Source organism: Anopheles bellator, chromosome 2 (genome assembly GCF_943735745.2).
Source record: "Anopheles bellator chromosome 2, idAnoBellAS_SP24_06.2, whole genome shotgun sequence".
Lineage (NCBI taxonomy): Eukaryota > Metazoa > Arthropoda > Insecta > Diptera > Culicidae > Anopheles > Anopheles bellator.
The window spans coordinates 75217496-75231184 of NC_071286.1; the positions used below are offsets into that span (position 1 = coordinate 75217496).

At 50.5% G+C, this 13689-nt stretch overlaps 4 protein-coding genes across 4 annotated transcripts; 2 read left to right on the plus strand and 2 right to left on the minus strand.

Moving 5' to 3' along the window:
* Window positions 1-100: 100 nt before the first annotated feature.
* Window positions 101-1441, minus strand: LOC131210561 (uncharacterized). Its single transcript, XM_058203825.1, has one exon. The coding sequence runs from the start codon at window positions 960-962 to the stop codon at window positions 159-161; it is 804 nt and encodes a 267-aa protein (XP_058059808.1). The 5' UTR covers window positions 963-1441; the 3' UTR covers window positions 101-158.
* A 4089-nt stretch (window positions 1442-5530) lies between these two features.
* Window positions 5531-8626, plus strand: LOC131209598 (uncharacterized). The gene is made up of 8 exons (XM_058202698.1): window positions 5531-5584; window positions 5655-5951; window positions 6018-6164; window positions 6237-6389; window positions 6458-6599; window positions 6661-7898; window positions 7959-8061; window positions 8125-8626. Exons 2-8 carry the CDS (start codon window positions 5694-5696, stop codon window positions 8592-8594), a joined length of 2511 nt encoding a protein of 836 aa, XP_058058681.1. The 5' UTR covers window positions 5531-5584; window positions 5655-5693; the 3' UTR covers window positions 8595-8626.
* A 235-nt stretch (window positions 8627-8861) lies between these two features.
* On the plus strand, window positions 8862-10756 carry LOC131209035 (serine--tRNA ligase, cytoplasmic). Its single transcript, XM_058202006.1, has 2 exons — window positions 8862-10288; window positions 10377-10756. Exons 1-2 carry the CDS (start codon window positions 8939-8941, stop codon window positions 10533-10535), a joined length of 1509 nt encoding a protein of 502 aa, XP_058057989.1. The 5' UTR covers window positions 8862-8938; the 3' UTR covers window positions 10536-10756.
* A 133-nt stretch (window positions 10757-10889) lies between these two features.
* LOC131211816 (serine protease inhibitor 28Dc-like) lies at window positions 10890-13479 on the minus strand. Its single transcript, XM_058205446.1, has 2 exons — window positions 12589-13479; window positions 10890-12510 (listed from the first exon to the last, which is right to left on the minus strand). The coding sequence occupies exons 1-2, from the start codon at window positions 13053-13055 to the stop codon at window positions 11583-11585; spliced, it is 1395 nt and encodes a 464-aa protein (XP_058061429.1). The 5' UTR covers window positions 13056-13479; the 3' UTR covers window positions 10890-11582.
* Between the last annotated feature and the right edge of the window lie 210 nt (window positions 13480-13689).

Here is a 13689-nt window from a genome sequence, read left to right on the forward strand (position 1 = left end):
AACACCGGAATGATATCTTTATACGTTTTAACAGGTTTTCCCGACGAGCGTTTATTCTTTTCTTAAATTCACTCCCAAAATGTGTAACAATCACACGGATATTATTCACATGTCGAATTTAAACACTGGCTAACGTTTTCCATGTGAGCAGCGTAGAATTACTGCTCAATAAGCACACCGTCCTCGTTCGATTGGTTATCGTCGGATGATTTTTCCGACAGCAAGCGACGCCGTAGAAAGATTCGCATCAATTCGTTATTGCCACTGATCGGTGTGATGCGTCGAATGGTTCGCTCCTGCACCCCACAACCCGCATGTCCACGGGTATCGGTTCCTCCGGTGTGTCCGGCATCATTGTCGAGTACGATTGTCGGTTGGCAAACCATTAGCGGATTGATCCGTAAACCTCCGCCGCCAGCGCACTGGAGGGTGGACGGTGGCGAGACGGGAATGGTGGACGGAAGCGTGCTAGGATTTGGTTTGTTTCCATAGGGCTCCGGCGTCGGTTGCATTCCATGGTTCTCTGTCGAACCATTCCTTTCCGGACCCCCACTCGAAGCCTGACTTCCCAACAAACCCACCCGGAGGACGTTCATCTGTCTATCGCGTTCGTTTTGCAGCACGACTAGTCTTTCATCGATGGTCATTCGCTCCGAGTCGAGCTTCATGATCGCCGCATCGATTTCTATCTTGCGTTGTAGTAGCATCATAGATTCCAGATCACGCGATTGCAGTTTGTCCAATAAGGTGGCCAAGGTTTGAGTTAATTCTCGTGGCAGAAGAGAGGCAGCTTTCGCCGCGGGCTGAGGCGATGGCGGAATGTCCGGAACTGTATCATTGCACGATGCCGTGGTTGGAATTGTGGCGCCACTTGTTGCTTCTCGCGAGCTGGTGGACTGCGGTGCGGAGTTGAATACGCAGTTTGTGGAACTGTCCGTACTGACCGCTTGCAAGTGAACCATGTGAACCAGTGAACCAAGGCGAGGTGTCTCCCGCACATGTGGCCGTTCCCGCGTCGTGCAAAGATCCTGGGTGTCCTCTGCTGGAGCATCACCTGGAGGTAAATCTGCTTTTCTTGCTTGGGAACAAGGCACATTACTGTTCTCAGTACTTTCTCTACCAAGATTACCATTCTTTGCCGGAACATGGTCTGCCTGATCACGATGATTCAAGTTTTCCACCACAGGATTCCTTTTGTCTACGAGCTCCCTTTCTTTTTCTGATGCCCGTGTTTCCCGTGTGCGTGGTTCACTATCCTGTTGTGTTAGATTGTCTTCAAGATTTTTTGAAACCCCAGCTGCACTTGTTGGAGGATTCGATTCAGCTGATCGTGTCAGTGACGGTAGATTGTGAACTTGGCCGTTTCGAATCAATTTATGTTCTAGTACGGGTGTCTCAATTGTTATGCTTTGATGTGGCTCGTTTCGGGCCACTTGCTTGTCTGGCTGCTTACTGACCTTTGTCGCAGCGACTCCCCTCTTCGAAGAAGGTGGTTGTGATTCTCTGGTTGAAGTATCTTTCGCTCTTTTGTATCGTTTTTTGATTTTCACAAAAAATCTGTTTTCCTTCTCAGAAGGACTGCCATCTACGCCGGAGAGGGGAACGGTCTCTTGCTGTGGTGCAAGATCATCTTTATCAACCGAAGTATCTGCCAACGTCGTTGCATGCGGACTATCCAATCTTTGTGGTAACTTTTCCGCCACATTGTTCGTCCCAAGAACGTCTTTTTCATTAACCAAAACGTCCCCCATTTGCTCTGAAAGACCATCACTTTTTGCCTTAGGCAAAGCACTGGTCACATCAACTGACAGACAAACGTGTGCTTCATTTAATGAAGTATTCTCTACCTCTTTGGATGGTGATCGATGTGATGGCGTGTAGTTGTACTTCGTTAGTAGATCTCCTACCTTCTTCTTGAAAGCGTCCTTCGAATGGTGAACACTGACTTTGCTAAGCTCGGGACGATCGGAAAACTTAGCGGGCAAAGCATCGACGGTTGCTGAAGAACTTCGTGGATCCTTCGAAGGTGAGGGATCGTTTTGGGGAATGGTGTCTTCAATAGATGCATCACTCGTAGTCACGTTAGCCACTTTATTTTGATGGTACGCCTTAATGTCCGCAGGTTTGACTATCCATGGGAGACGGGGCTTTCCACGGAATCGTTTCTCCGTGTCCTCGTACTCGTACGTTAACTGAAAACCGCCCTCGGATGCGTACTGATCACCGATAGCTACGTAAAGTTGCCTGGATGATGGACTACCGATTCCGGCCGGTGTCGGTGAGTTTGTCTGTCGATCATCCAAACTCAACGGCTGCTCTCTGGAGTAACAATCGTGCTGCCCGCTCTTCGTCCGTCGCCCGGGGAACCGGCTCCAGGAGAAACGATTCGTATTTTGTTTCGCCCTAGTGTTGTTGGGGCTATTGGACGCGTTGTCACCTGGCATCGGCAGACCGGTGCCAATTGCTACCGGTGTCGGTGATTTTGTGCCAAGCTCACGATCAAGAGTTCGTTTGGGTTGTGCATGCTTTGTTCTACGAGTTAGATTTGGCTTCGCCTTCGTATTGGATCGACGTACGGACCCCACACTATCTCCAGACCTATTACTATTGTTTCGTGCCCGATCATGCCCTTTCGGTGTGACGCACGTGATCGGCACCGGAGTGGGCGATTTCGTGCGAAGCTCTTCCGTTTCGGGTGCTGCAGCGTATGTGCCGGTGACACTGAGACACAACGACGGAGGGTGACCATTATCCGGTGAAGGCATACGAGTTCTCTTACGACTGCTCGAAGCGGTTCCATTTTCATTCCGTTTCAAAGCGTCTCTAGGAACAGCCGATGATGTCGTCGTCGGTGTTTTTGTATTTTGGCGTTTCCTAGGCAAGTGTGGAGTTTTGCCACCAGGACTCTTTTTCTCGGCTAGTGATTGATCTCCCTCGGGTGGTGTGGTTGGTTTTTTTGTAACCGTTTTTTTCTTAGATGTATTCTCGTTGTTACGAGGAACAACGATGTTGGCATTGGCAGAAGGGGATGACTTAAGCTGGTCGCCAGCCTTGGGCTGTTCAATCGTTTTGAGTTGCTCGGGAACGTAGGGCTGTTGGGACAGAAGCCTTCCCAAATTAGCGGGAAATGTGTTAGCTTCTGTTACGATAGGTTGCTCCACAATCATATTTGAAGCCAGCAGAACGTCGGTTGTTCGCATTGCGCGAGAACCGTTAATGGCTGAAATGTTACTGTTTGAGGAATTCAATGCCTGTGGATTGTGCCAATTCGAAACCACTTCCGCTTGAACGTTCGCCGGATCACTTGTTCGATTCATTTCCCATTTTTTGTTCAACTCCTCTACTGTACTAATTCTAGGGAACGATCCCAGATTTGCCGTTGCCGTTACAGGCTCAATGGGCGTTTCACCTGCGGAAGGAACAATGGCAAGCAGTTCTTCTTCAGAGTCACTCGAGAGGTTTACAACACTAGTAATAGAACTTTTACTGTTATCGTTCAACGAAAATGTAACATTTTGTTCTTCGCTTATCGAGCCCGAAGCGTCCATCTCCCCAACTTGTTCGTCGTCGATTGTCTCCTCTACGTGAGCGTTGAGGTTGAAGAAATCAAAGTCGAGCACGTGACCGATTTGCTGGAGCAACGCAGACGGTATCTGATTCGCGTCGATTGCTTCATCGGGACGGACATCACCGGTTACTTGAGGCGGTCGGCCAGGCGCGGCCAAATCACAATCCTTCAGTTGACGGCGTACTTCGGCGCGTAGTTTTTGACGAGCATGATTCTTAAGTGCTGTCGCATACTTCCCACCAGGGTTGTTGATCATCTGCTTCAGGTTGTTCTTGCTCATCGCAACCAGTTCGTTTATTAGTTTGCGAGTGACTTGTTCGGCGTTCCGTTCCAACAGGAAACGCGATCGCTCACTGGCAGGTGCTGTGGAAGTTATAGAAACGGCAGCCCTAGGAACGGGATTGGTCGCCGTGTCCGGCTTGGTGGATAGTTCATTATCAATACGCTTCAAGCGAGAAGAAGTATCTGGTTTCGCCTCCGCGACCGGTGCCACTTTCACAACATTCGGTAACTCCGAATGGGAAGTGACTTCCGTTATGCTGGGAGGGTTCGAAATCATTTTCATTGCCTCAGCCATAATTAGCCGATTGATGAGTTCGCCATGCTGTTTCGTGTAAGCCAACGTATATTGCGATGTATCCTGCACTGCCATAATGAGCTGACTGATGAGTTCGCCGGGCGGTTCTGTGTAACCGGTCGGGTGTTGCGGCGAAATCTGCAATTAACAATGTATGGGCAGTATTGGGAAACTTCTGATAATATTTAGCTCCAGCCAAAACAATTACATCGAAAGATCCGCGTATGCCGGGCACCGCTACATTTTCGGCAAACCTATTAACTTCCGCATGGTCGGGAGTTGGACGAGCACTCGTTCCGGTGGCTCTGTGTTAAAAATGGGTTCAAATTGCAATCAATTATGGGGATTAGTTATGATTATATACAGAGAACTTACTGTCCACTAGGCGCTGCATCGGTAGCCGGCGGTAACTGATCAGTTGGACGACAAGCCGTTGCCGCTGGGGGTTCAATCTTGGCTCGTCCGTTTGGACGTTCATTTTCTTCCGCTTCTGATTGTTTGCGCTCGTATTGGTAGGGATTCGGATCGTAGGTTCCGTGGAATGGCGCGCAAGTGTAATCCCGCGGCGGAGAATTTCTTCGAGGGTTTTTCAAATCTTTACTCGATCGTATATAGTCTCCTCGTGCTGGTGATCGCCGGAAAGGTGATCGACGCGAGGAAGGAGATCGCCGTGAAGGGGAGTGGCGTCTCCGTCGACTGTCGCGTGGAGAGGGGGACCGTCGAGGTGGCGAATGGCGCCGTGATGGCGAATACCGTCTCGAAGGAGAATATCGAGAGTGACGCCGGGATGGGGAAGACCTCCGTGAAGACTTTGACGAACGACGGTAGCGATCCGCAGACCTATCGTCTGACTCTCTGCGATCCCGGCTTCGTGCCCGGTGTCGATCGACTTCCTTCTGCTGCGTTTGCGATTCATTGTTTGCCGGCGTCTGCTCAGTGCTACTCATGATGGTTGCAGGATCGGATCAGAAGCAGCCGCCTTCCGAGGGGAACATTCCCGTCTGTGTACACTGCCGGTTCCCAATTAGCCGCAGTTGTACACGGTGTTACGAATTGAAAATGTTTGTTTCACTTCACGATTCAAGTGAACAACAAGAACGCACAATCATGTGAAACCGCTACCTTTTGTTTGTGTTTTACACTAAAACTGAGAACTGTGGAATGCATCGCTCGATGCTACTTTTACTAGTTTTTAATCGTTTACTATACGAACATCAAACATACGCCCTCAGAGAATTCGTAAATACAAGTGATATAACAAAAAATATTATTTACGTGCCTCGCAGATCGGAGTTTGGCGACTAGGCCTGATAAACAAAGTGTGCGACGGATTTTAATTTGACACTTCTTTATTTACATTTGTCGTTTGACAACCGAACAACAAAAGAGAAACATCGCAAACAATTGGTTTCGCCAATTGGTTTTGCCAATTAGAACCGGTAAGTGTTGAGTTTGCCCTCGTAGAGGCTTTCGTTCTTATATTTGGCACTTCAGTTAGCACTACTGCAGGTAGAAGCAAATCGTCTCGCACAATAAAACGATGTACCGATGGCCGGTACAATGAAGCAAAGTCCGAAAAAATCGTCCTCCGCGAAGGTGAAACAGCGTACGAAATCCTCCAGTGGTGGCAATAGCAGCAACAATAGCAACAGCAACAACAGTGTCCATCAACAACACTCGTCTTCAGGGTCCAACAACTCCCTGCCCCACAATCAACTCCCATCCCATTCGCACGCCAAGCAGGCCACACCGCACAGCGATTCTTCCGGGAACGATGCCTCTGGTATGGGACAAGCAAAGGAAAAGGTATTTCCGTTGGTGAGAATGGTCGTTTCCGTTTTATGTTGAATTCTTCCTCACCTTTTTTCTTAGGCGTCCTTTAAGGCGTACGCTGGATTGAGTCCCCGTTCGGTCCGTACGGCCTGGGAGCAGCACGACAAGCAGGAAACCGAAGTGACGGCGGAAGTGTACGAAAAACTGGCCAAGGACACAACCTACAAACTGTGGGAGCTCGTCAATGTACGTATCTGCGCTCTGTTTGTTTGGCGCATCATCTGAAAATTATTTCTGTCCTTTTCCGGCCCTACGCAGAACATCAAAACGTACAGTCGACATTCGAGCGGGCGGGTCACGTATAATTTGGTGAACGAGGTCCTGAAAGACTCGGACGTACCACCGATCGTGGGTGCAAACAGTCAACCGTGGGATAAAATCGAGTACGATGGAGCATACTTTTTTAACACGGTTCGTTTGCTGCCAGCGTAGTGAACGCTAGCGTCCTCTTGATTGTTGTTCGCCTTCTACCCACACAGGACGAGGTGTTGGATCTACGAGAAGAGTACATTAAGGACGTTACGATGGAGCAGGACAATGTACCGGTTCTCTCTACCACCTGGATGGCCGAAGCCGACATTGCGGAGGATTTGATTGGGATGTACAACAACATTTGCGATGGTAAACGGCCGAATTATAGACCATTGTGTATATTTCTTTAAACCTTCCCTTTCTTGTGTAGCTATTTTTATCGGAGACGATGACTGCTTTAACGCGGCAATCGACATTCTGCGCTGCAATCAGCACACACCGTCGTTGATGAAGTTGCTACTAACGAAATCCATCGAAATGCTAGGATTCGAGTACACCGAAGATACCCTGGACCGTTCGCTCGACTATTTGGAAGCATTAACACACAACGATCATATCTCCCATTCCGACCTAACGCTCGAGCTGTGCATGCTCGATCAGCTCTTTGTAAACTTGCTACTCGGTCCACCGGGTTACGTTCACTTGAAGCTACTGACCGCGTCCGGCGAAACGCCGGTGGCGAATATGAATGGAACCGTTTCTGACGATCAGCAGCAACAGCAGCAGCAACAGTTGGAAGTAATTTCACCCCTTTTCAACCAATCGATGGCAATGCTCGAGAACAACCTGCCGGCAGCCGATGACTCGAACAATTCCAACTCAAACGCCACGGAAGAACTGTTGCGAAGCATCGAAAACATTAAGGACGGCGCGGATGGCATCGATATTAACATCAAGGACGAGTATGAGGCCCTCTTCTCGATGGTACAGGGTCTGGGCAAGCAGGACGATGCGGCAGTAGTGGGCGAAACATCCGTTACCACCGGTATTGCCGGTGAAGGGTTTCAGGTGAAAACGGAATTCGATCCACAGGCTGCGTACGATGATGCTGCAGCAGCAAGCTTTATCGTGCAACAGTCACTAGAATCTCAACAGCAGCAACCGCAACCACAGGAACTGTCGCTTCCAGGTGCAATACTGTCCAACGATCTGCTTTCCACTGGCCCCCTAGTTCGCGGTGAGGTCAAAGTGAAGCACGAGCAACTACCGACCCTGGTCGACGCCGATCCGGAGGAGAACGTGAGTCTGCAGATGTCGGAGAGCAGTGACGGTGCGGAGGAAGTCCACAATCCTAACTCGACGACACTGGAGAGCGAAAACATTACCACGCTGATCTGTGCCGACAGACTGGTGGACCGTGTTTGCCGTGTGATTGGTCTCTACGCCGGCAAGTGGGGTTTCGTGGAGCAGGAGTGCACCTTTTTGCTGGTGGAACGCCTGCAGCGCTACTTTCAGGAGCGCAAAACGACCGCGATCGACTGGAACTGGTTGTCGCGCATTTTGCGCGGTTTGTGGGCCGTTGGTGAGTTTGCGATGCGCGAACTGTTGCCGTACTTCTACCAGATCGACAGCCAAGCCGTGCCAGAGTGGCTGGTGCCGTATTTTAGTGTAAGTATGAGGAAGGATTAAAGAATGGGTCGGTGTTCAAAAGCTGTTCCTTCCTTACAGGCTGCTGGCATTTTTCTCAACGGGAAGTCAGATATCTTTTTCTACGAGTATTTATACGATATTTGCGGCGACAGTTTGGGACCGTTTATGTTAAGCTACGAGCGTAAGAAGTGGCGTGTCCGAACAGTGCGAAGCAAGTATTGTAACCTATCTCCTTCTGTTTCAGAATACATCGAAAACCGGTACTTGAAGTACAACCGGCGTAGGTTGACGATTATCAAAGCGAGTAATTGCTACAAGGTGGTGGCAAAAGTGGTACCACATCTCCTGTCTACGTCCTACGTACCACGTTCGAAGAAAACCTCAAAGAAAATGATGCAAGCGTGGTTCGAGGAATGGCAACCGAAGCGATTGCCGGCCGTCGTTCATCCGAGTCAACCTCCGCGGTCGCGGATTGGGTTTCGATTTTCCGGTTGCCGGCCGCTGCCCCTGAAAACGGTAAATCGGTCCCGGAACAAGGCTGCACCGGGTGCGATGGCCACACCCGCGGCAGCAACCAGTACTGCGGAATTGAAGCCGACTGTCGGGCAATGGAAAAACGGCAATGTTGTAGTCGGGAAACGGAAGCTATTGAAGCCGGTAACAAACGAACCGCCAAGGCAATACGTATTTTGCTACGGATCGTGTACCATGTAGACGAGACGAGTATCGCGAAGGCGGAAATAAAACGGTCCTCCATAATTTAAATCAATTTCGTTTCAACATTCTCTCAAGTCGAGGATTTCGTTTTCCGGCTGTTCCTTTTTCGTTCAATAAAACCATATTGTCATCCACGGGAGTGTTTACGGCACACTCCGTTGAACAACTGTCAGACGAGTTGAAATCAAAACAAATGGGATTCTGGTCACCTGTCAACGAAGAGATCAACGGTATTCCGTCAGCCACGTTTAGTGCCCCCGGCAGAAAAGTACCGCAGCCGATCCGAGCGTTTAAGCGACGAAAAGTTTCATCATCCACATTTTTGGGGAGTCACAGTAACGATGGTGCTCGATCTGGATCTCTTCCGCAGTGACAAGGGTCACGATCCGGCGAAGGTACGAGAGAACCAAACGCGCCGCTTCAAGGATGTGGCCCTCGTTGAGACGGTCATCGCGCAGGACAAGGAGTGGCGCCGGTGTCGCTTCAACATGGACAACTTCAACAAAATGAAGAATCTCTGCAGCAAGGAGATCGGTGAGAAGATGAAGAAAAAGGAACCACAGGGCGACGAGGCCGAACCGCTGCCGGACGAGTTGGTGCAGGAGCTTGCCGAGCTGCAACTGAACTCACTGAAAACGCTTACGGTACAGCAAATCAAGAAGGTGCGCACCCAGATCGATGAAGCGGTGGCCAATAACGAGCGGTTGATGCGCGAAGCAGAAGGACGACGTAATGCGGCACTACGTGAAGTTGGGAACCATCTGCACGAGAGTGTGCCGGTGAGCAACGATGAGGACGAAAATCGGGTTGAGCGAACGTACGGTGACTGTGAGAAGCGTCAGCGATACTCGCACGTCGATCTGATCGTCATGATCGACGGTATGAACGGTGACAAGGGTGCGGTCGTTTCGGGCGGTCGCGGCTACTTCCTTACCGGTGCGGCCGTGTTTCTGGAGCAAGCGCTCATCCAGCACTCGCTGCACAGCTTGTACGCGAAGGGCTACACTCCGCTTTACACACCGTTCTTTATGCGCAAGGAGGTGATGCAAGAGGTGGCACAACTGTCCCAATTCGACGAGGAGCTGTACAAGGTGGTCGGCAAGAGCAGTGGCGAGGACGGTGCGGCGGATGAGAAGTATCTGATCGCCACCTCGGAGCAACCGATCGCGGCTTACCATCGCGATGAATGGATCGCGGAGGCGACCCTTCCGATAAAGTACGCCGGGTTGTCCACTTGTTTCCGGCAGGAAGTCGGTTCGCACGGTCGAGACACGCGTGGAATCTTCCGGGTGCACCAATTCGAAAAGGTGGAACAGTTTGTGCTCACTTCACCGCACGACAACCAGTCCTGGGAAATGATGGACGAGATGATTGGCAATGCGGAAGCATTCTGTCAATCGCTCGGCATTCCTTATCGCGTGGTGAACATTGTGTCCGGTGCGCTGAATCATGCAGCAGCAAAGAAACTCGATCTAGAGGCATGGTTCGCCGGATCCGGAGCGTTCCGGGAACTCGTTTCCTGCAGCAACTGCCTCGATTATCAGGCACGGCGATTGCTGGTGCGTTACGGACAGACGAAGAAGATGAATGCGGCCGTAGACTATGTGCACATGCTAAACGCAACCATGTGCGCCACGACACGTGTTATCTGTGCGATTCTGGAAACGCACCAAACCGAGACCGGCGTTAAGGTAAGGGGCGGCCGACGGGTCAGAGGGGCATCGCGCGACAATTGATATTGTATTACTCACACTCGGCTTCCGTTTCGAATATCCACAGGTACCGGAAGTGCTGCAGAAGTACATGCCGGAGAAGTATCGTGAGGAGATTCCGTTCGTTAAGCCGGCACCGATCGACGTCGAGCAAGCGGCAGCCGAAGCGAAAAAGGCTGCTGGCAAGAAGGGCGGTGAGGCGAAGAAATCCGGTACGGCAGCATAAGCACAACCCCTGTAAAGCCCAAGAAACAGCTACCACGCAGTAGCATTCGAGGGACGGACGAACTGTTTAATTTATTTCACATTTTCCTCTCATAATCTGAAACGTTGATGCATTTGTCCGCAAGCCAGTGCATTCACCGCTAAAAGCGCGATACTGATAATAAAGATGCTTTCTTTTGAGCAAATCGCTTCACGATAAGCCAAAAAGATTGTGTTTTTTCTGTTAAACTTCGGTTTAAATGATGTCATTTGATTGCATACGCTGAAGGGGCTTCCATTTGAAGGGTATCCGTAAGTGAAAATGATTTTCCGCAGTGGCCTATCAATTAAAGCTCTTGGGATCAAATTTTCGTCGATCAAAAAAATTTTATGTCTACTACTTCTGATGCACAAGCAATATATAAACAGTTTATAATGTTTACAATTTTTTAGTCGTAATGTGTGCTGAGCTTGTTAAGCACGGCTTCTAGTGACGTCAATGTGATCGCTCAAGTTTCCCGCTAATGTGGTATTTTAATAAGACAAGCATCCGCTTGCCAATAAACGAGTAGCTTTCAATCTCCGTGATTGATTTCTGGACAGCGATGACGTCGCCGCATGCAGCAATGCCTTGCGTTTCGTTGAAATGGAAAAACACTGAGCCGACGTCTGATCGGAGAATACGAGTAAATTATTTCCATTTACGCACCACGGTGTAGTGACAAACAGTTAAACGTGACACCAGAAAACCTGTTCTACACCTGATTTACACGCGACCATTGCTCAAACCATGGATTTGCATTATTGATCGTAACGAGCACAGAGGGACCGGGCAAAAGAACAAGCAAATATGAGGTGTAAACATAAGTATTGCTTCGCAGTCGCACGCGTGGCTTATCATCCAGCCTCGACGCTATTTATTCTAAGTAATTGATTTACTCTATCTACTGCATTAGTCGTTCGATGATTAATCCGCAAGCTGAATCTCAAATACTGCGCAGTGCACAGTTCCGGTTCGTCGTATGCAGTAACTGATAAGGCCCATAACGAGGCGCTTACGAGGGTTTGCTTACGATGGATCGAAAATCGCGCCATAAAATAGCAGCATCTTGGTTGGATCGTGCCGAATGGCGATCAGAAATGGGCCCTTGACGCGAAAGTTTACCGGTGGTAACGATCGCTCCATTGCTGTGATCGTCACGGCGCCGCCCTCGGTTCCCCGCTCGTTCACCTCCAGGTCGATCTTGTGCAGCATATCAGATACATGCAGATTGGCGGCACGATCGGCCTCCTTGTTCGTTTGCAGTGCCCTCAGATTACTTTTGGCGCTATCAAACAGCGCCCGCAGGCCAAGTTGCTGAAGCGCTTGCTTCAAATCGTAAGAGTTGGTCACGTGTAGGCGTGGAAACTGCACGATAGCCTTCTGGAGGCGCATCTGGCCTATCAGTTGATCGAGTACCGTGGAAGTTAGGCGGGACTGTAGCTGACGCAGTTTGGCCCGATTGGAAGCATTCGGCAGAATCACGTACATCGAGGTGGTTCGGTTGCGGTACGGGAAGGCCATGACTCGAGCGTCCAGCTCGTCCGAGTTGTAGTACGGGAAGCAACCGGCCGCGAACATGGTTGGTACCATGACCGCTGGATTCTGGTCCCCGTCGGGGAAGAAGGTTTGTGGACGCGTGAACTGAGGCTCATTGAAGAAAGTTTCCCAGGTGCCCTTGAAGTAGAGCGCGTTGGCCACAACCATCTGCGTGGCGGGGCTAAAATCTTCGGCGATAATTTCCTGGATTCGACCACGGGTGCTTTCGCTCACCCATCGGTTGATGGTGGTACGTGCCTCGTCCGGCCTGTCCCGGTAGTTGACGTGCGTGATCTTTGCCTGGTACAGGTCTTTGGCCATCTTGGCAAAGCTGGTGCTGTTTACTAGCGCTTCCTGCAGAAAGATCCCGTTCGCCAGCGCCACCACGTTCGGTTCGATCGGAGGATCTTCGGGAAAACTATTGGAAAAGCAAAATTGGAGTAATGGAAATAGGGCTCTTACGGGAGCCTGGTAGAGGCCCTCTACGAAAACATACTCATCGTCGTCGTATTCGGCATCATCTACCATCGGATTACAGCTACGTGTCGCGTGCCAGGCCGGCACCTCGCTCAGTATACCCTGGCCAGCGATATCGTGCGTAAACTCCTTCAACAGGCGCCCAAAATTCTTTCCGATCACACTTACACCGGTCCGTTTCCGGTACTCGGTAAGGTAAAGTGTGCTGAGCAGTTCGTCGCGCGTACCACTGCCCCGCTTCGCCGCCCGCAGCAGCAGCAACATCATGCTGCCGATGCTGACCGGCGAGAACAGTTCCGTTTTGCTGGAGCGCGTAGCAAGCTGCTCCGAGAGGGCCATCGCAAGGTTGTTGATCGCCGCCACCACATCTTCACTAACCCTTTTCGAGGGGCCTTGGTCATTCACCGTCGCTGCGGGAGATCGTGCGGCCGCATAGAAAACCACCACGCCCAACAGTACTGCCGCTCCGAACGGTACTCGTAGCATTTCCAACCACGTAAAGCGTTACGGTTTTGTTCCACCGATCGGTGTTGATCACTGACGCGCACAGAACCGTTCGCTTGTGACGCCTAGAACGAATGATCGGAGCAGCGAAGCGTGCGTGACTCGGCGAGACCTCCTCGGGTTACCTCGCGGGCGATCATTCATCAACTGATGAGACAAACCGACCGACTCGCGATCACGGGTGGTCGTTGCGGCACAGTCCTGGAAAGTCCAACGCTGATAGAGACAATCGTGAGCTTCTTGAATTTTTGCTAGTATTGCAGGTCGAGCGATGACGGTGATGATGATCGCTGTTTGTAAACTTTCAGCTCGATAAACTCGCTTGCTGGCCCAGTTGTTACGGATGTATTGGTCACACTGCTAAAGACTGGTCTTATTTGAACCATCGAACGGATTACAACGTACTGTGCTCTTTGGCGCTTCGGAACAAACTGTTCGATCGGCTGCGATTCGGATCGGTCGGAACTGGTTTGCCGTAAAACGAATCGGCCAAACAGCTGATTGTGCGTAGCACACGATCGCGATCGCAGTATGTGTGAGCTGTCTGCTGACGAAGTGGACGTGAAGGGTTTTGAAAAAGATAATCAGTAATCGTGTGATCGCTACCACGTGTTGT

Excerpts from the sequence above, each read along its gene's own strand:
- LOC131209598 (XM_058202698.1), top strand. The coding sequence starts at position 5,694 with ATGGCCGGTACAATGAAGCAAAGTCCGAAAAAATCGTCCTCCGCGAAG. Across the intron at positions 6,165-6,236 it reads AACTGTGGGAGCTCGTCAAT|AACATCAAAACGTACAGTCG; the intron begins GTACGTATCTGC and ends GGCCCTACGCAG. Across the intron at positions 7,899-7,958 it reads GGCTGGTGCCGTATTTTAGT|GCTGCTGGCATTTTTCTCAA; the intron begins GTAAGTATGAGG and ends CCTTCCTTACAG.
- LOC131210561 (XM_058203825.1), bottom strand. The coding sequence starts at position 962 with ATGGTTCACTTGCAAGCGGTCAGTACGGACAGTTCCACAAACTGCGTA.
- LOC131211816 (XM_058205446.1), bottom strand. The coding sequence starts at position 13,055 with ATGCTACGAGTACCGTTCGGAGCGGCAGTACTGTTGGGCGTGGTGGTT. Across the intron at positions 12,511-12,588 it reads GCCGAATACGACGACGATGA|TTTTCCCGAAGATCCTCCGA; the intron begins GTATGTTTTCGT and ends CTTTTCCAATAG.
- LOC131209035 (XM_058202006.1), top strand. The coding sequence starts at position 8,939 with ATGGTGCTCGATCTGGATCTCTTCCGCAGTGACAAGGGTCACGATCCG. Across the intron at positions 10,289-10,376 it reads AAACCGAGACCGGCGTTAAG|GTACCGGAAGTGCTGCAGAA; the intron begins GTAAGGGGCGGC and ends GAATATCCACAG.